The 21,446-nt window shown below is 57.3% G+C and overlaps 1 protein-coding gene across 3 annotated transcripts; it reads right to left on the bottom strand.

Moving 5' to 3' along the window:
- Positions 1-2,219: 2,219 nt before the first annotated feature.
- On the bottom strand, positions 2,220-19,635 carry RBM38 (RNA binding motif protein 38). 3 transcript variants are annotated; one of them, XM_063101318.1, is made up of 5 exons: positions 19,206-19,635; positions 18,333-18,456; positions 17,782-17,836; positions 5,875-5,944; positions 3,806-3,991 (listed from the first exon to the last, which is right to left on the bottom strand). In XM_063101318.1, exons 1-5 carry the CDS (start codon positions 19,440-19,442, stop codon positions 3,896-3,898), a joined length of 582 nt encoding a protein of 193 aa, XP_062957388.1. In that variant the 5' UTR covers positions 19,443-19,635; the 3' UTR covers positions 3,806-3,895. The 3 variants fall into 3 exon arrangements, with proteins under 3 accessions (XP_062957383.1, XP_062957388.1, XP_062957394.1); XM_063101324.1 differs by having other exon boundaries at positions 5,875-5,926; XM_063101313.1 differs by lacking the exon at positions 5,875-5,944 and having other exon boundaries at positions 2,220-3,991.
- Positions 19,636-21,446: the final 1,811 nt, after the last annotated feature.

Raw genomic sequence — 21,446 nt, 5'->3', positions numbered from 1 at the left:
CCACACATCTTCCTGGCTGTGTGGTCTCGGGCAAAGCACTTCATCTCTCTGCACTGTTTCCTCCTCTGTGGGATGGGGAAGCCACTGCCGATCCTCTTGCCACGGCTCTGCAAGGCTGCTCTTCTCCCCATGCGTCTCTCTTCCTGTTCCCTTTGGATGTCCCTCTGCCTGTTCCACTTGGATATTGAGGTGACTCTGGTCTCTGTCCCCTTGATCCATTCCCCTGCCCAGCTTGTCCCAGCTCAGCTCTGCCCGGCATACTCCACCCAAGTGGATGGTCCTAAAACTCCCGCTGGTGTATCCTGGGGCTCGTCCTCTGCCAGAATCGGCTGAATCAAGTTCAGACTGCTTGTGGGCCTCAGTTTCCCAGTGGTGTGTCCGGCACAGCACTTAGGTGTGGGGGACATGGCGGGAGACAAGGCAGAAAGCCCCTGCCCTCCTGGGGTCATGTTTTAATGGGGGTGGGTCAGGGATAGAAGGGGAGGTAGATGAAGGGAAGAGTTGAAGGAGGCGCTGGGCTGGTAAAAGCAAGAAGTTCGTGGCAGAGGGACTGCAGCTCAAAGGCCCCGAGGGCAGCCATGCCCGGTGTGTCCTAGGAGCAGCATGGAGGCCAGCGGGGGCAAGAAGTGGGCACAGTGACACCTTCATCTTCTCCTTGCGGGATGAGGGTGACCATGAAGGTTCTGAGCTGAGGGAGATGTGACCTCATGTCCTTGGCTGCGTGTGGAGAACAGACTGCAGGACAATGGCAGAAACACTGAGGTGGCTACTGCAAGGGTCCAGGTGAAGGGAACAGACCTGTACTGGAGTTGGGGGCAGAGGAGTAGTGAGAAGGGGCCAGATTCCAGACAGGCTTAGGAGGCAGAATCTTCTGGACCTGCTGAGTTGGATGTGCCAGTGAGGGGAAGTGAGGCGTTTGGGGCGACCAGTCTGGCTCAGCCACCGTGCATGGCATGAGCAAGGGAGCCGGGACCCACTGCATCTGCTCACGGGCCATGCTCTTTCTGTGGGGTCAGGGGAGGACAAGCCTGGTGTCTGGAGAGCGGCTGGCCCAAAGGAGGTCAACCCCACAACCTCCGAGCCTTTGCTGAGACACGCCTCTCACAGGGAGCGTCCACTCTGTTCCCCCTAGACATCAACAGTTCCTAACAGCCCTGCCGTCTTGCCAAGCTCAGCTACCCTCGTTGCCTTCTCCCACCTATGACATCCTCCTGTCCCCTCCCCCACGAAAGCACCCATTACGCTGTGCTGGGCCTGAGGGGGTTCGTGTCTATGCACTAGAATCCCTCCCCAGACTGCGTGCTCCATAGCAGGGCTGTCCCGGGTCCCACCTGCCTCCCTAGCTCGAGCCCTGCCACCACCCTAAGCTCATCTACCACCTTCCCCTCACTGCCCCTTCTCCAGCCACACTGGCCTTCTTGTCGTGTGGACCCCACCTCAGGGCCTTTCCACTTGCTGTCCCCTGCACAGAACCCTGTCATTCCCATCACCGTCACATTTCTTCCCCAGGGACGATTGGTATCCTAGACCATCTGTTTGCTTGGTGGGTATGTCTCCCCCACTAGATTGCAAACCCCACAAAGCAGGACTGTGACTGGCTCATGACTGTCCCCAATGAAGGAAAGGGTGAATTAACATCCTCTCCAGCCAACGCCTCCTCTGTGTAGCCCCTGTGGTTTACTGACCCCTGAGTTCTGAGAGATGCTGGCACATCCCTGGGTGTGGGGCCATCCAGCCCCACACCTCCCTGAGATCCTGCCCACCTGCTGCCAGCATCCCTCAGGCAGCTGCCACAGACACCTGCCCTTCTGCCCTCGCAGCAGCCCTTACTCAGGGTCTTCTGGTGGCTCCCCCCTTCCTCTTGGGGAACTGCCCCCAGTTCCATGGGGTTCTGGTGGAGCTGCCAATCACAATGGCATGTCCTGCCCCCACCCCAGCCACTGCTCACAGAACCTGCTCTGAGAAGGGGCCTACATGCACCTGCGTCCTTCCCTGGGACTTCTAGCAGACTGCCTGATGGGGACGCACCTGGGGTGGGTCCCCAGTGCAGGTACAGGGGGGCTGCATCTGTCCTGTCACCCTGATGTCCAGTGGCCAGCAAAGGCTGGCACAGGGCAGGTGTTCGCTGAACAGTTGCCGGGGACCCCCGGCTCCCAAGCCAGGAGGCCAGAGGCTGAGTGTCGCCCACAGTCACTGTGGGATAAACATGACAGGCGAACTTTCTCTTTAAAGAAAACAAGTTTTATTTTTATAATCAGAACATTCTAATAAAAATATTATTATAACATTAGCTACCTGTATTTTCTGGGCCTTTACTCTGCACCGGGCGTGCCCCGTGACACCTGCACGCTCAGCTCCCTGAGGTAGGTCCGAAGGAACACCCTGACCTGCCGCCCCCCCCGCCCCAACGGCTGAGCTGAGCAGCCCCCAACTCCCCCTGTAGGAGGCCCCACCTCACCTCAGCCCCACAGAAGCCCAGTCACTTCTCACCTCCCCCCCAGTCACTTCTCACTGGGCCCCCAGGAAGGCAGGGACCTGTCTCAGGCTGGTATACAGCAGGCAGCAACAAGAGGGAGAGGGCAAGGGCACACAATCCTGCAGGGTCTAGACCCAGAGCAGCATGAAAGCCTCAGCCCTGCTCTCTCTGCTTTTCCACAGTGGTGGGGGGAATGGAGAAGAGGGGCAGACAAGCATCACAGTGTCACAGTGTTGCAGTGACAGACCCGAGACAACCCATGGTTGCCGCCGGATACCCTGTGCCCACCCAGGCAGGCGTTACCAGACAGTTGCCCCAGGCAGGCCCACAGGGGCCTCCTGTCTGCGGAAGCCCACCCTACCGAGGGGCTCCTGGCCCATGCCCGGCAGACGGCAGACGCTTCATTATACAGAAATACTGTCGTCATCTCCGCAGGGGGATCCATCAACAAAAGCAAGTCTCAAAGTCAAAAACAGGTTTTGGATTCTTGGTGGCGGCGGTCTCTGTTGAAAAAATAGACTGAAATTCTGAAATCGTCTTAGTAGCAAAACAATTACAAGAAAAAAGTTGCAGTGCTTTGACTGAGAGGGATGTTGGCGCTGACCAGTCGCCAGTGGCCCTCCCGCACCTGGGAGCTCTGGGGCACGAGGAAGCTGCCCCCTGCAATAACTTAGAAAATGAGAATTCAACACGGAGAGTTTCCCTGTACACCCGACTGTGGCTCACAGCTTGTGCGGAAGGAGTTAAAATAGTCAATTCACTTCTCTTTTAGATTTTCCTGGAGTAAGGCATCTCTGCTGGGGACAAAGTTTCTGCATGGCTGGAGGGTGGCTGGAGTCTCTGAAGGTCTGGGAGGGTCCGGGAGGGACCCACCCAGCTGCTGTGGTGGAGACAGGCCTGTGGGCACCTGGAGTGTGGACAAGGACAGGAGAGGTGCAGAAAGAGGGCTGCCAGGTGTGTGAGGAATTTGGGGTTGCATCTTTAAATAGCTTCTCGGACGTTCTTTCTTCCTAAAGTCCTCCCTCAAATGATGGGACCTAGATTTAAAGAGAAGCAGTCTCTTGGATATCCTGGGTACCCCAGGGGTCTTCGGAGGCACAGGTGCTGGTCACCCCTGAAGCTCAGCCTGGACAGCCGTGGGCCCATGGTGGCTCAGCGGGTCTGTCTGCTGTGTGGGTGACACTGTCACTGTCCCTGGAGTAGAATGCCCCTCACTGCATCCTGTCGGGCTGCAGCTGCGGCGCCTGGTACTGCACGAAGGTGGTGCCTGTGGGGGCCGTGGCCGAGAGGGCCTGCGGCACAGCAGCCGGGTAGCTGTAGCCCACGAAGCTGGCAGCTGTGGCCGGTGAGGCGGCATACGGGTACTGGTCATAGGTAGCAGGAGGGTACTGGGCGTAGGCTGGGCTGGCCGGTGTGTACTCAATATAAGGTGAGGACAGCGACGGGATGGGGGTGGCTGGGATCACCACGCTGGGCTGGACGATGGCTTGTGGGTAGATGTAGTGGGGAGTAAGCCTGTGGGACCAAGCAGAGAGAGTCAGGGGCAGGGACAGAGTGGAGAAGCAGCTGGCTCGGTGGTGACCCCGCTGTGTGCCTCCCCCGAGTGTAAAACGGGTGTAGCAACACCACCACAGCAGATGCGCTCCTACCCCAGGGCCTTTGCACAGGCCGTTCCTCTACCTGCAACACACTTGACCCACCTATCCACAGGGCCCTCCTCCCCTCCACATCTTCTCTTGAGGCCTTCCCAGACTGCAATCCCCACCCCAACCCTAGATCCCACACCCATCTGTCTCCCACAGTACTGACTACATGACTTGGGAGGGCTAGAGCAAAAATAAAAACATGGGTCCCCTGTTTAAAAGATTAAGAATTTCAAGACAGTGAAAGCAGAGCCTCAAATCAAACATGGGGCCCTGTGCCAGCACCCAGGTGTCATGACTGTGAAGCCCACCCATCCCCCCTGCCCTGCTCATCTTCCCAACATTTGCCACCCACCCAGCAACACCCTGCACAACCTACTCATTTACTACATCTGTCTCCCCCAACTAAGATGTCGCTCTCATGGAATTTTTCTGTCTTTCTCTGCCAGCACAGAATCTGGCTCACAGCAGGAGCTCAATGAATAATTGTTGAGTGAGTGAATTCATGAATGATGGAATAAAAAAGTGTGACAATGATGGTGGGGGCGAAAAGAAAGACAACAGCAAGGGGAGCCGCCCTTGGTAACACCACCAGCCAGAGACTGCCAAGCGCTTACCAGTGCCCTGCAGAGCGAGAGACATTTCCCAGGCAGTAACTGGATCAATCTGCCCCATTGAGTTGGTCTTCCCATTATTATACCCATTTTACAACCAGGAAATCTGAGCTTGGAAGAGTCAGGTGGCCTAGCCCAAGGTCCTGCAGCTGAAGAAGCCAGGGCAGGGAGCCCGGCAGTGACCTCAGAGCTGTGCTCTGACCCCCGCCCCACAGGCTACTGTGGAAAAGGATTAAGGAGGCACTGCTTACTACAGGCCTGCTGTGGGCTCCCTGCTGTGTGTGCAGCACACCCAGCCCTCCAGGGTAGGGAAAAATGATCCCATGCTACAGAGGGGGAAACGGGGGCTCAGGGAGGCAACGTGGGGAAGGGGGACAGATGGAGGGCTCTGGGGGCAGCTGCCTGGCAGGTGCTTGCTCTACCAACCAGCCACTGGGAGGCCCTTGGCAAGCATCTGAGCCTCTCTGAGCTCACGGCCTGTCTGCAGCAGCAGCGCCCACCGCAGCGGCATGGGGAGATGCTGCGGAGTGTTGGGCACGGAGTGACCACGTCAGGGCAAGATGCAGCTGCCATGGGAATCAGCGTCTCCTCTTCCTCCCACGCCGGCGTGGGTTACACAAGACCTGGAACCTCAGCTTCCTTCCGCACCTGTAGAACGGGCCCAGGTCCCTGCCCTACCCCCACTCCAAAGAGAAGCTGCTCTGAAAGAAAAAGTAAAACATTCTCCCAGTACACTCATCCGCTTGGCAGGGACAGAAACTGGGGCAGCTTTTTGGAGAGCATTTTGGCAACACGCCGGCCACTGAAAATACATGCTCCCTCCCCTCCAGCCAGGCCCCCTCAGGGTCTAGGGAGCCCTCACTCCCAGCACAAATATCAGCTGATCCCAGCAAGACCTCCAGAAACAGTGAAAAACCAGCAAAAACCGAAGTGTCACCCATGGGGGATAGAGCAGTACCCAATGTCTCTCCAGAGAGCAGAGATGTGAGAGAGCCCCATCCTTCTCCCCACCACCAAGCAGCAGAGTTTGCTTAAGCTAAAACAAAAAAAACCCACGTATTTATACCCGTGTTAAAGATGGATGAGGTTAAATCTCACAAAATGATCATCTTTACGGGCCTGAGAGATGACATGTCCTCACCTGGTGCAAGGAGAGGAACAGAGGAGAGGGCTGCAGGGACAGTCGGAGGGTCCTGTGTGGGTGTGAATATCTTTAAAAAGAGAATGGGTTTACGTGCATAATTAAAAACAAAAGGAACACTAGTAATAATAGTCAAGAGGTAGAAACAACCCACATCACCATCAACTGATGAGTGCGTAGACTAAACATGGTCTATCCATGCAAGGAATGTTCTTCGGTCAAGAAAAGCAATCAAGCACCATGCTACCCCGAGGATGAACCTTGAAAACATCACGCTAGTGAAAGAAGCCAGTCACAAGGGCCACATATTATACAAGCCCATTTCTACGAAAGGTCCGGAGCAGGCAAATCCATGCAAGTAGATTAGTGGTAGCCAGCGGATGGAGGAAGGGAAGTGCCTGCAATGGGCTTCCTTTGGGGGTGATGAAAAAGTTCTGGGATTAGACAATGTTGATGGTTTATAATTTGTGAAGATACATAATGCCACTGAATTGAACACGTTAACATAACTAAAATGGCAGATTTTATATTATGTGTATTTTACCACAATAAAAACACACAAACAGATCAGTAGCAAAATGTGAACCATTGGATGATGGCCACTGACGAGCCACCGTGGTGAGGTGGCAGAGCTGGGGGTGGATGATGGGGTGCGGGGACCCTGCTGTTCCCACAGATCTGGCAGCCAACACCTGGGAGGCCCCAGGTCCCCCTGTCTGGGGCATTCCTAGGCCACGTCACTGTCACCACTGCTGTGACCTTCCCAGGTGGCACCCCTGCACCCCACTGGGTGACCTTCTGCTGTGTCTGTCCTGAGGCCCAGGTGGCTTTTGCCAGGAACCTGTGGTGGCATGCCCTCTGTCCCCTCTTAGGAGCCTCTGCCATCCAATCACACCTCCTCCACGGGAACAGGATCCTTCAACAGAGGAGGACTGGATTCAAATCCTGCCTCATGAGACATGTGACACCCTTCTTGCACATATACCAGGATGCTGAGGTGAGCCGACCATATGGCCCTGGCCCTTGACAGGCTTAGCTTCTATGGCAGGAGAGGCACAAAAACATGCCATCCCATGCACCAGGGCATGGGGACTCCCAGGAAGACGAGAGCACAGGCTGCGATGTGCAGGGGAGGGGTAGGGAGGTGGAGATGACCGCAGTGAGACCTCAGGAGGAGATGGAGCTGGCCGTGGGGAAGAGCATTCCAAGCACGGGGAGCAGCAGAGAAGGGGTGAGGCAATAGTGAGTGTGCAGGTCTGAGGAGCTGGGCGAGGGCACCCGCTGCCCTCTGCACACAACCCTCCAACAATCCCTCCACCCCAGACCAGATCCCCAAACCCTGCCGACCCCATGGCCTCTGCTCCCCCAACCTGCCCCAGCCCATACCACGCAGCACCTCAAACACTCAGGTCCTTCCCACCTGGGCCATGTACCTGCCACTACCTCTGCCTGGAGACTGTGTCCCCGTGAGGCCGCCCTGACCCCACGCTGAGGCTGGCCTGCTGCCTCCCTGTGCTGCCGGTGTGCCCTGCCCAACTCCCCCACTAGATCCCAATCTCAGAGGGAGGGTTCTGCCTGGATACCCCACTCCTCACCAGGGCCTGGCTTGTAAGAGGTGCTGGATCCATGGTGCTGATGGGACAAAGGCCTGGTAGACAGCCATGGATCCCGCTGAGAAAGATGAGGGGTCGTGGCTGGGTCTATGAGGCCTCCCCAGGGAAGGGGCAAACAGTGAAGCCCATCATGGTGCTGAGCCCAGCATGCCATCCTGGCACTACTGGTGCCCCATCACCGTGAGCCCTCACCCGGCTCTCGGAACCTCGGATACATTCCTTAGTCTGAGGCTATGGAAGCTTTGAGCCCAGAACTTCTCCAAACATGGGCAGTGGTGCCCCTGCCTCAGACACCCCCGAAGTATTTGCTAAAAATGTGGATCCCCTGCAGACTGCAATGTCAGATAGGGTCCAGGAATCTGCACTGACAGGCCCTGGGGATTCTGACACAGAGCCACGTGCAAGAACTGCTGCCCAGACCAGAGCTGCAGGACACATGCGCCCAGGGGCTTAGAACATGGAGGTTTCTGGTCCCACCCACCTCGAGGGCCCAGTCTGGCAAGGCAGCTGTCACTTCTACCAGGTTTCCGATGCCTGACATCATCAGGACCAGAGCTGTGCCCTGGCCACTGAAGAGCTGCCCTGATGGGGGATGCGCAGATGTGGTGTGCGCAGTTTTTAGGCTGGGGAGGAAGGGGCTCTCCCATTTCCCCTGGCAAATTCCATGAGTCTGCACCTACTCATCTTTGCTTCTTTTGAGGGCTCTGTCCCAGCCCCGCTCCTTCTGCAAAGAGCTTACAAAGCAGTTTTGAAGCCACAGAATAGGAGCTGTTACCCCATTTCCCAGAGAGGGAAAGAGGCTCAGAGAGGCCCAAGTGACCTATCTGGTCACCCAGCAAAAGTGCTGCAAAGCAGAGTCCGCCCACTTGTCCTTCTGCCACCTGGCATTTGCACCCATAAAGACCAGCTGGGGCTCCAGGCTTGGACAGAAATTAAAGGAAGGAACAAAGGGGAGGTGGTGCTCACCCTGCCACACTGCATGGCCTGAGGAAAGAACGAAACACTGGCCAAAGTCACATGGAAGGAGCCCAAAGCCCCAAGGGGCAGGAAGCGGGGCTCCAGCACTTTCTCTCCCCAGGTCTGCACCTTGGCTCTGCACTTGGGCAAGTTACAGAACTTCTCTAAGCACCAGCTTCCTCATTTGTGAAACGTGTCTTACAGAGACGACCTGCGGAGCATGGGCTAGAACAGCATTCTCACCCAGAGAACAGTGGGCAATGCTTGGGACATTTCTAGATGTCACGACTGAGGGGGGCAGGGGGTGCTACTGGCAACTAGTAGGTAAAGGCCAGGAATGCTAACATCCTGCAACGCAGAGGACGGACCCTACCATGGCAACGATCCAGACTAAACGTCAATAGTGCTGAGGTAGAGAAACCCTGCTGTATGGTTTCATAAACTACAAAGCAAAGGGCAGATATAAGGAATTCTTACTGCTTTACGACCACATATGCCCAAGCCAGAGGGACTGGAAAGGGGGCAGGCAGGGAGAGAGGGACGAAGGGGTACACACGAGTGTGCACACTCATGAGTGTATGCACGCATAAACATGCACATGCGGGGAACCACTGCACTCTTTAAGTGAGAAACAAAAGCCAAATCACTGGTCCTCACTGTCCAAGGACAGCCCCTGCCCGAGACCGGCACATGCTATAGGCCCAAGGCCGGACTGTCTGGTACCGGGGAACTGGGCGTGTGTGCCCGGTGGGTTCCTCAGAACCCCACCTACTCCCTGACCCAGGCTCAGCAAAGCCAGGGTGTTGAAGCTCCTGTGTGCCTGATCTTCAGGCCCCTGAAAAGGACACGGGCCTGCAGGCCACAAGCCACCACACCCGCCAAGCCCCAGTAATACTGCGTCCCCTGCATGAGCTCGCCTATTTGAGTGTCCGTCTACCTGGCCATGGCCAGACTCCCTGCCATCGCTGCCCCAGTGAAGAGACCACCAGACCACCCCAGGCTCCACCCTGCCACATTCCATCCCCTGCAGCCCATGTCCATGTCTACCCCACCCACTGGGCACTCCCTGCCTCCATCCCTTAATTCTCCAATTCTCCCTCTTTCCTGTCACCGCCTCTCTGGGCCAGGCTTCCACCCAGGGACACCAAGGCAGGGCCGCAGTGCAGGTCTCCCTGCTGCATTCTCCTTCCCTAAATCTCTCACCTGGCAGCCAAAGTTGTCGTAAAAACATCAATACTATGTCACTCCTGGGACCAGAGCCCTCCAGCGGCCTCCCACTGCTCCTGGAATTAAACCCAAACCACTCCCCCTGGGGCTTCCTGCACGACTGGACCTCAGCCTACCTCTCCAAACCTATCTCCACTCGCTGTCCCCTCACCGGCCACACTCCCTGCACCCCGGGCTCCTTCTGCTCCCCTGACTTGACCCTTCCTCCCACACAGGGCCCACATACCTGCTGCTACCCCACCTGTATACTTCCTCTCACAGCTCCAAGCTTACTTCTCCAGGAGCCCCCCAACCCCCGGCTTTGTTTCCTTCTAACCATCTGAAGCCACCTCATCATTCACCTTGTGTACCGTCTTGCCCATGAGAGCAGGACCTTTGCCTTAACCACTGTGTCCCAAGTGCCCAGCATAGCATTGTCCAACATCAAGCATCTGAGGCAGGCCCCATCCTTGCAGGCATCGCTGTGGCAAAGGAGCCTCCCCCAGGGTCACTAGCTGCTCCCTGGGCCAGGAGTCCCAGCCCCAAGAGGGCAGAGTAAGCATAGCTTCGAAAGGCCAAGGCAGGGCAGGCTGAACAATGGGCCAGCATGGCTCCACTCAGCAGATCCACAGCTGGGCGGCCCCTGGGAAAGCAAGACCCACTAGCCTCGGTTCACCTGCTGGGTACCTGGTAGCCCGGAATATCCTCGTCATTGCCTCTGTAGGACAAGACACCTTACGGGCTGTGCGTCCCAGAGACCTTGGGCAGCACCAGGGACCCCTCCTCGGGCCTGAGCAAGGCCAGGATGGACAGAAGGTCCTCCCTCTCCCAGGCTATCTTCCCACAGAGCTCAGGAAGCAGGGGTGGAGGAGCCCTGATGGGAAAAACAGACCAGCGGCCAGAGACGATCAGGCTCAGAGGGGTTGGAATCCAAAGATCAGGGTGACCCAACGCCCACCAGGGTTGCTCCTGCCTGGCCAGGGTCCGCTGGCCCCTGCAGGGACGAGGCTTTTGCTCTCTCTTCTCAAGGTCGCTCTGAAGTCACCTTCTGTAGGCCCATTTCTACCCCAGGGACATGGAGCCCGGTCGAGCAGTTCTTCTCGTAGAACAAAGGGCAGGCCTTCCGCCCCCTCCAGTTTCTCCAGAGGCTCCCCACAGAACCTCTTGGTATCTGTGTTTCCTCACCCTCTTCAGAAAACCTCTTCTGTCCTTACACCAAGTGCTCCAGTGAAGGGGCCTTCCTCTAACAAAAGGCATTCATGCAAGATACCAATCTGTTTCGCAGAAGAACCAATCCCACCTCTTGCTGTGAAAAGCCCAGGTGGAGGGAGAGAAGAAATCCTGGGGGCCCAAAGGCTCAGTGCACAGGGTGGCCTCCCCCACCTCCTGCCACCTTAAGATGCAGCACAATGCCAGACACAGATGCCCAGATGGGTGGCAGAGGTGTCTGAGGAAGGACAACCCAGGGACTATGCTCCCTCTGCTGCCGGGGCTACACCAAACCCTCAAATCATGGATTGGCTGCAATAGGCCACCATTAGGGCTGAAAAGGCAAGGCCATCCCAGGAGGGACGTGCAAACCCAGTAGATGCCCATCTCTCCTCCCAGCAGGCAACAGCCCCTTCACACATGGTCCGGACAGCGTCTGAACCCCCCGCTGAAAGGACCCCAACATGTCCAGGATCAGCAATGCACAGCCATGAGCACCCCAGCTGACTCGGCTTGATGGACACCCAGGGGTCCAGATCCTGGCTGTGCACGTCCAAGCCACACAGACAATTACTTGGCATTCTCTGGCCTCAGTTTCCCCATCTGTAAACTAAGGATGCCAGAGAGCCTGATGGAACCTCCACTAAGGTCCTGGCTGCCCTTTAGAAGGCAGAGGGCTTAGGACTCTGAGCTGGGGAGTCTGAGAACCCCCGGTGACAAGGGGAGCTACTGACAAGAGTCCAAGGCCGACAAGCCCAAGAGACAAGCGCACCCACCACCCACACACTCAAAGCAAAACTTCTGGCAAAAAATAACTGGCTGCAATCCGGGAGGACTCATTTTCTAACACAAAGCCACCTATGAAAATAAAAATGAAAAAGGCAAATGAGATCATTTCACTTTTTCTGATCTCTAGGGGCCTTGCCCCACCATGCCGGAGACCCACGTGGCAGCTGCTCTGGGGGTGAGAGAGGCCCCTGTGCACAGCTGCCTGCCTGGCAGGCAGGAAACCAGGACACGGCCACGGGGGCCTCCTGGGAATCCCTGGTGATTGTGGGGGGCATTCAGGTTCTCTGGGGCCATCAGACGAGCCGGGCAGGTATGTGGGGGTCGCTGGTCTCGGGAAGCAGGTAAAAGGCCGTCTCTGTGGGACAATCCCAGCCCTGCAACAGCATCTCCACTGGAACTTCCCCCAAAACTGTAGCCCGCACAGCACCCCGACAGTCAAGGCCAAGCCAACCTTCCTTTTCCTCAGGCCCAAAACTCCAAATCTTCTTGGATTTCTCTTTCCGTCACACATCCTTTAACATATGTATCATCCCTCAGAGTCCCCTGCTTCTCACCATGGCTGCTGATCCAGGTGGCACCATCGTGGGCACCATTGTTGCTGCTGGGATTGCTGAGCAGTCCCCCAGTGCCCAGAGCCTGCTGCAGCCCTGTGTCACTCAGAGTAACACACTGCCGTGCTCTCCTGGGTCAGCAGGCCCAGCAGGAGCAGCGGCCACCCTGGCTGGCCCTGACCCCCTCCCCGTCTCCCTCTGCCCTGTCCCTTGTGTGGTCTCGCTAGCCTCAGCCACTTTTTTCCCCTCCACAGCTCCTGGTGCCATCAGAGGCATGATTATCCCCTTTTCTCTTTGCTTGTCTCCATCCTGCTGCAGGAAGTGCGGTCGTCACACGATGGCACCAGGTGTCCTTGGCGTTCCCAGCCCGGCATATAGCAAGCAAACATCTGTTGGACAAACTGGCCCAGCGAATGCATCGGGAGGAAAGCCCAGATGTCCTCAGCACTCTGCAGAGCACGCTTCATACGCACAGGGCCAAGGGGGAAACTGAGGCCGAGAGGAACGCTCAGGAGAATGAGGGGTCACACAGACAAGTCTCGAGAGCGGCTTCCAGAGTCCTCGGCCAGGGCTCTTTCCACTGTAGCACACAGGGGTCAGCCTGGCCCACCAGGAAACCTCCACCCCTGCTCTGGAACATACAGTGGGGGTGTGTGTGACAAATTCATGCGTTGGCCTTTGTCTATGGTCAGGACTCTCCCCAAGATCAAGGGCCTGGCCCTGTAGCCCAAGGCTTCCAGGAGAGATCCTCCAGCCCCAGCAGAAGGGGCCCCTCCTGCCAGGGCAAGTGGGGCCAGGGTGAGGAACTCATCCTTGGAGAGGAACCCAAGAGCCACCCCGCAGGCTGGTTTCTGTTACAGCAGACAGGGACAAACAACAGGTGCGGCACGGGCCAGCGTGGGGGAGGGCCCGGCGCCAGCCCACGCCTCACTCCAGACAAGCCACAAACAGGAAGCTACAGTGGGGGAAGTGGGCAGGGCCACCACTGTGACACCCTGAAGGTAAGTGACGACGCCACGAGGGGCAGGGAGGTAGCCGGTGCCTCCCCCACTGTGGGCTCATGCATCTGCTGTTCCCTGGGCCTGGAATGCTCTTCCCCCATGTCCTCACTCCTCAGAGGGGTCTTCTCCAACTAGACTGTCACACACACACACTGCCGTCACCTGCAAACCCCTCCTCTAGCATTTCTACTTTGTATTATGAGATAATGATAGACTCCAAAGAAGTTGCAAAAACAGTACAGAGACGTCCTGTGTGCCACTCCCCTCTGGCCGCCCAATGGCGACATCTCACATAAGTAAACACGCTACCAAAACCAGGAAACTGACATGGGTACAGTGCTGTGGGCTAGACTCTGGGCCCTCATTAGATTTCACTATTTTTTGCACGGGCTGACTTCTTTTGCATGCTGTCTATAATTCTATGGCACTTTATCACATGCATAGATTGGTCTACCCACCATTATACTCAAGACACAGGACTGCTTGGTTCCTACACAGGAACTCCCGTGCCCAGCGTCCTGCAACTGCACTTATCACCTGAGAGCACAGACAGAACATGAGCGCCCTGAGGTTGGGGACCAGGTCTTTCTTATTCAAAGGATTCCAGGCACAGGGCCTGGCATACAGCAGGTGCTCAATAAACACTTGATGAACAAATGTTTCTGGGAGTGATTCCATGCTCTCAGAGGAACCATTCTCTTGTCATCCTTTCCCCAGCTCCTCTACTTGCCCTGGGGACAGAGGTGCTCTGCACAGGCCCCTCAGCGTGCACACACACAAGGCCTGGGGGTGGCAAGGGCAGCGTGTCTCAACTTGGGCACCAGGGACTGTCACAAGGAGGATGTACAGGTCTCTGAAACAATACACCCTCTGGGGCATTGATACACCCTGTGGTCCCACAGCCATTGTCAACATCAGGATGTCAGTGCTCTCATTCATCCAAGAGCTGCCACGAAGCCAGAAGAAGGTATAAAGGCCTCATGGAGGAGACGAGGGCCCCAGAGCCTCCAGCTCAGGCCTTGCCACACCCAGATGTGGGAGCTCAGGTAAGTTCCTCTCTTGCACCGAGCCTCAGTTTGTACTGGCAGACGATTAACAGACCTCTCTGCAGGACTGTTACAAGACACTCCACTGACAAATTCCAAGCCTTCTCATGGCCAGGCCCTGACAACGGCTCTGCACACAGGCCCTCCCTTGGTCCTCAAGTCAGCCCTGTGAGGATAGCACTGTCACCATCCCCACCAGACAGAGATGAGCCTGGAGAAACAGCTGAGCCATGCATCAAGCCCAGATAGACCCCAGAGCCCTTGCTCCAGCACAGTGTAGCCTGATACCCGGCATCCCTGGGGACCCTGTCCTGTTGGTTCAGACTGCCTGGGCCTGGCCCTGTGTCTGGCAGAATGAAGCTCTCAGTGAACGAGCACTGAGCCCACAGCAAGGCCCCCTTAAGAACAGGAGGGGGACCTGTACCCAGAGAAGCAGCTGGCCCTTCAAAAATAACCTAAGGAGAGGCTCCAAGTATCACCAGGCTCAGGACAAACCTCAGTTCCTGGCTGCCTTAGGCCCAGGAGCAGACAGACACCCTTGACACACAGAGGCCCTTCCAGGCCAGACCAACGTTCTGCCTGGACACATGCCCTCTCCAAACTGCTCCAGGACCCTCTCCCGCCTGAGGCTGCTGACTGTGCCATAGCTGGCAAAGAGACGCTTAGCTGTGGGGTCTATGGTCGAATCTGTTTCCTCCTACAGTTACTGTTCAGGGTCGTGGGGCTGGTACAAGCCACTTGCCACCCACAAAGGAAGGGTCTCCAAACCCCAGGCCTTGGCTACACGACAGAAACACACAGGCTGAGTGAGGTCCCGAAAGAGCCCCTTTAACTCAAAAAAGAAAAAATTGGGGGCAGGATAATCCAAGCAAACACCATGAAGTGTAGAGGTTCTTTGGTAAATTCTTATAACTGACGATGTTTATGACCCAGCCAGGCAAGGATTCCACAGTGGTCTAGCCTAAAAATGGGGCTGTGGAATCTTTAGAACTGCCAAAGGCATGGGATTGGGCCAGCAAGCCTGGGAAAAGTTCAGCCAGGCAGGAGAAGGGTTAACTGGTTTGCAAACTCTGAGCTGCCCAGCTCCTGGCCCCCACCATGCCCTCGGCCAGCGCAGCCCAGCCTTGCTGCCAGCCCAAAGCTGACAAAACTGACCGCTGAGTCAGGCCCGGCTGCGCTCCCGGGGCCTGATTGTTTGCAAAGACAAAAGGACTGCTCCGGGCCCAACTCTCCAGGCCGCTGGCACGGAGCTGGGAGCAGACAGCTGAGCCCAAACACCGCCTCTCTGTGGCAACACCCCGGGGGCCCTCCTGCCACCCCGGATCTCAGCAAGGCTTGGGCTGGGGCAGGAGGCAGTGAGACTCTTGGAGGTGTCAGATCTACGCTCACGAGAAATGAAGAGTGGACAGTCCCTCTGACCCCTTGTCTCTGTTTGGGTCTCCACCCCTTGGCAACCAACAAATAGATTTTGAGGCCTCTTCATCGTCACAGGTATTAAATGGCCAGCCAGCAGATTTAGTTACAAAACACTGTCGCCTGAAGCCGGGTGCACACAGTGGTAAAATCTGTGACCCAACTACCTTTGTGGGGGGGGGGGGGGGCACGCTCATGGGACTCCAGGATGAGGATGAGAGGAAAGGAAAGGTCGGCATGCCCTTCCTACCCGCCCCAAGAGAGCAGCGGTTGACAGCGTGGCTCCTGGAGCGAGCACCTCCCAGACATGCCTTACCTCATTAACCTGGACAGATGGTTAACCTTCCCTCAACCTTCCTTTGCCTCAGTTTTCCCATCTACAAAGCAGAAATAATATCAGTCCAACCCCAGAGGCCTGCAGTGAGGATAGCAGGGGACACACAGTGAGCAGGGCGTGCCCAGCCCATGTGCCGTGCATTGTCCCTGTTTTCCAGATGAACAAACTGAGGATGATGACACCACTTGCCAAAATGGGCCTAGCTGGTAAGTGCAGAATCAGGACAGGCTGTGAGCCCAGGTGTGGGGCTGCACAAGCTGCGTCCTGTGTGTGCAGAGAGCTGCAGGCGCTGGAGGGTCCACTGATCTCCGCAGTGGCCCCACTGCAGGCCCTGGGCACCATGTGGGGACCTGGAAACAGAGCCAAAGTGAGGGGAAATGAGGAATGCCCTCATTTGGCCCGACCCCAGACAGAGAACTTAGGGTGATGGCACAAAGGTTGGGGTTTCCCCAAATACCTTCACGACACTCCAGACATTTATGAAACAGATCTTGGGGCGAGAAGAAGCCCAGAACCACCTGCTCCCGCCACCCTCCCTGCTCCCTTCCAGGAAGACAGAGACACCCGGACAGGCTGGGAAGACTCAGGGCACGTCTAGCACCCCATGGCCGGTGGCTCCTCCACTGTTGAGCTCACATGTCCTCCAGTCCTTACAGAAGCCACTGTGAAGCCCCTGGAGCTGCCTCTCAGGGCCCGTAGCAACCCCTCCTGGGTCATCTGATCAACCCACCATCAGCTATGAGCTGGGCCCCAACTCACTCCACAGCATTCCTGTCCACACTGCTCCAGTGAGGCAGGCTACACCTCAGCTGAGCATCTCTCCACAGCCTGCACACAAATGCGCATGCACGCACACACACACACACATCCTCGACTTGAGACACAAAACCCAGAGGAGGGACTTGAACTCAGAAAGCTCAGGGAGCGCTAACCTTCTGTAAGGAGCAGCCTGTCCTGTTTCGGAGCCATCCTCTCCCCCCACCCTCCCTCCCTCATCAGCATGCTCCCTGCACTGGGGCAAAGAGCCCACATCAATCATGGGCTGGGAAGTCAGACTGCATGGCAGGGCCCCTTGTGTCTCTGAAGCATCCGTGTCCTTCCCCAAGCAGCTGCCAGGCCTTATTAAATGTTTAAAAAACAAAGGAAAACAAAAAGGCAAGAAGTGGAGGACTTTTTAGAATGAAGGAGGGTGGGACACGCTGCTCCAAAGTGAGCCAGACAGAGGGCCCATAGGCCGGGCCCACGCACACCCTGACATCTGGCCCTGGTCATATCTCACTTGCTGCAGCTATACAAACAGGGAACTCTGGCTGGCAGTGACCTACTGCCACCATCTGGCACTGCAGCAGGTTGGAGGGGTGCTGGGGAAGCCCCACCCACTATGCTTACCTGGACCAGGCCCATTCTAAGCCCTCTATCCATAGAACTCAAAGGTGCTGTTACCACCCCATGTTACAGGTGAAGAAACTGAGGCACAGGCAGCTGTGTAAGCTGCCCAGGGTCACACAGCTAGTGAGGGGGAGCCAGGTTTGCACCCAGGCAGGCAGGCAGGCAGGCAGGTTCCAAGTCTCATACTTCCTTCTGCAGCGTGGCCTCTGCCAGGGATGGAGAAATAAAATCTCCCTTCTCCACCTTCTCTGGGCTCCTCCCTCCCTCTCCACCCACAAAATGCAATGCAATCACATTTCTGAAAACCATCATTTCCCCAGACTTTCAGACCCAGGAAGCTCACGGCCGGGTGCACCTCATCTCCAGGGACTGCCCAAGCCAGCCACATCCACTCACCCATAAGTCCGCTGGATCAAGGTGGGGTGTAGCTGCTGCACGCCGACAGCAAAGCCTAAAACAAGGAAACATTTAGGGACCTGGCCTCACTGCAGGGGCAATATCCCTGGGGTTCTGCACGAGACAGAACCACATGGCCACACACCTCTAGTCCAAAGGGATAACCAGCCTCCCCTCCTAACTCCCAGGCCACCCCCACCTCACGAACCCCAAAGCACCCAGCCAAAGCAGGCCAAGGGACTCAGCTGGTAGCAGCCTTTAAATGTCCATAACTCCAACTTCTGGCCCTGGGGACTGACTTCCTCCCTCCAGGGAAGAACGCAGATAACAGGGGTGATGTACCCCCAACCCTGCCCCTTGGGGCACATGCTGCTGTGGAGGGGTCTAAGAGTACAGCTCCCAAGCTGGGGAATGACAGCCCTGTGATGGCTCTGCAGGCACATGATAGCTGACTGCCACTCCCGGGGCGGGGGGGCCTTTTCCACCCCACAGATACCGACGCTGAATATAGAAACTGAGAAGAGCCAGAAGAGGAAAACAGAAGCTCTCACCCGTCTGGAGGCTCCGAGGCTTGGCGCCCAAATATGCCAGGTTCACGTTGGCCTTGCGGCCGTCAATGATGGGGTTGGGGTCTTTGCAAGCTCTCTCAGCTGCTGCCCGGTCGGCCATGGTCACCTGGAGGAGCAGAGAGGCATCAGGCGTTTTCCCTTGCTGGGTAGGGAGTGCCAGGGAAGGCACGCGAGGTGGGGGGCTCTGCCCAGCACTGGGCACTCCCTTCCCACTTTTGCCTCCCTCTGAGGGTCCCTGTTACCCCCAAGCCTGGGGCCCCCTGGATTCTAGCTCCTCCCCTCAAAGTTCAAGGGCTGAGAAATCTTGCCTTCAAGGACAGAAACAATCCCCTGGGAAGATGGGGCAAAAGTGAACCCCAAACGGAGGCAGGGAGCCCCAGCCTGGCCAACTCTGGTGGACCTCGAATTTTCTCATGGGAGTTTGGGGACACTGTAGTTGGAAGGGAAGTGAGAAAACGAGTCTTAAAGCCTTTTTTTATTTAAGGTGATGTTTACTTGGGGCGGCTGAACGGGCTGTTGGAAAATATGGGGGGGTGAGGTCAAAGGACTCCAAAGCACCCTCAGGTGGGGCCTTCCCTCTTCACCCGCCTGCTGCTCCAAGAAATCCTAAGAGTGGCCGTCTGGCCCCAAAACCTGTCCACAAACTTAGGAGTCCTAACTGAACACAGCGGATCTCCCTCTTAAACCGCGGGTGGGGGCGGGGAGACGGGGCCTGGGGGCCGTGGAGACGGGACCCCGAGAGCGAGGCGGCAGGTGCGGGCCGGCTGGGCGTGCGCCCGCGAGTCGACTCAGCGCCGCGGGCCGCGATAAGGTGAGGGGGCGGAGGACGCGGGCCCGGCCGCGGGGGCCACTTACGAAGCCGTAGCCGCGGGACTTGCCCGTCTGGCGGTCGGTGATGACCACGGCCTCCTCGATGTCCCCAAAGCCCTCGAAGTACTTCCTGAGCGAGGCGTCGGTGGTGTGGTAGGGCAGGCCGCCCACAAAGATCTTGGTGAACGTGGTGTCCTTCTGCGAGCCGTGCATGGCGCCGGGGACGGCCGGGGGCCGCTGGAAGCCCGCGCTCGAGGCGCACGGCGCGGGCTGCAGCAGCATGGGGGGCGCCCCGCCGCCTACGGACCCGGGCCGCACGGGGCTGCGCTCATGGGGGGCGGCGGGGAGCGCGCGGGCTAGCGAGAGGCGCCCGTCCAGCCGCCAGGCCCGTCCACACGCACGTCGCTCCCACCGTGCGCGCCGACTGCACGGCGCTGCGCTCGGGCCGGCGCTACGGGGACTCTGAGCCCTGGCGTCCGCCCCCGGGCTTTGTAGCTGGCCCCGCCCCCGCCAGCTCGGCTCCGCCCCGGCCGGCCCCGCCCCGCCCCGGGGCGCGGGGGCCGCCGGGAAGTGTAGTCCCGGCCCCGCCCAGCCGCGCCCTGACGTGCCGGGGATGCCCTGGGGCGGGGAGGTGCGCGCAAAGGAGGGGGGAAGGAGGGAGGAGGAAGGGGAGGCGAAAGGAAGGGGAGGGAGCAGGGAGGTTGGCCCTGGACCTGGGTGGGTCACACCAGGTAAGCATTTCTTTCCAGAGCACCTGCTATGCACCCATCCGGTTCCAGGCACAGGGCACAACCCAAAACTAGGCAGGCCAGGCCCTTGCCCTCGTGGAGTGCATAGTCTAGTGAATTAAATGTAAACAACTGTTAGCATTGTGTTTATTGGGTAGATATTTATCCCAGGGCTACTTGTGGTTCAGCACCATATCATACTAAAAAGGTAAAATGATTTTTGTTTTATGTATAAATATAATTCATTCAGTGAATATTTTATCAGGGCCCCCTAGGCATTGGGGTTACAGCAAAGCTCAGAACACACACTTCCTGGCCCCACGGAGCTTCTATGAGTGACATAGTAATTCAACAAGTAAATATACAATATACAATTCACAGGAACAAAGTCAGGGTGCTGGGATAGAGGTGGGGCCAAAGCCATCCCAGAAGTCCTTCTGAGGAGGTGAGGTGGCTGAGGACGTAGTTCTGAGCTCTTCAAAACTCCATCTTCATTTGGGGCTGGTGTCAGGGATTCCCGTATGGGCGACCCTTGGGGAACAGTAAGCGGAGAGGATCACCATCCCCTCTGCCCCATCCCAGGTATTGAGGCTTCTGTGAGCTTCACACCAGGTAAGACAGGATACAGAAATTTCCAGGCCCAGTGAAAAATGCAACAGGGGCCTCTTGTTCTAAAGTTATTAGGAATTTCAAGTTGGCAAGAGTAGGGCATAAAACCAAGCACCAGGCCTTTCTGAGCTTCGGCTGTGTGACTGCGCAGGCAGCTGGCCCTTGAAGCCGGCCTTGGTGCCAGTGTCCCACACCTGTGGGTCACACACCCCCACCTTGCAGAGCCTGGTCTAGGGGCCTCAAACCTTCCCCACCTCCAGGCACCACTGTTGTGACTTTCTGTGCAGTAGAGGAACTGCAGCTCAAAGTGGGTTCACTCCTGGCCCCAACCTAGCGGCCTCCTCTCAGCAGAGTGGGACATTGTGGAGACTGAGAGTAGCACCCCATGGGCTGAGAGGGACAGGAAGGGGGAGAAGAGTTCACTCGTTGCTCAGGTCTGTCTTTGCAGCGTTTATCCAGCATCTTCTCTGCCTCCGCCTGGTTGGCTGCAGATGGAGATGAACCTTCCTAGAAGACCCCCCAGCCCACTTTCCACGCAGCACCCACTGAAGTCTTGTCCTCTCCCAAGACCCCACCTTAGCCCCCTTCACACTGAGAAGAAACCCCGTCTTCAGAAAGCTTACTGGGACACACCTTTCTGGTGGAACTCCTCCTCCCTTCTCCTGCACTCACGTTCCTCCAGCTCCTGCCGCCTCGGGACCTTTGCCCCTCCGCTTGGCTTTCGTTGCGTTTCCTTTCCTGTCCCCCCTACTTCTCATTTCCCCAAGCGCTGCACGTGTTGGCCTGCTGGCCTAAAGATCTCTCTCCCCCGCGGGGTGGGCGCCATGAGTACAGGGACCGTGGATGTTTTGCTCAACCTATGGAGCCTGGCGAGCAGAGGGCCCTCGGGGAATGTGTGTTGAGTGAATCCACGATGGACCTCCTGACCAGCTAAAGGCCCCTCCAAGCG

This window comes from Cynocephalus volans, chromosome 1 (assembly GCF_027409185.1).
Source record: "Cynocephalus volans isolate mCynVol1 chromosome 1, mCynVol1.pri, whole genome shotgun sequence".
Taxonomy (NCBI): Eukaryota; Metazoa; Chordata; class Mammalia; order Dermoptera; family Cynocephalidae; genus Cynocephalus; species Cynocephalus volans.
This window is presented reverse-complemented; position numbering and strand designations above follow the sequence as displayed.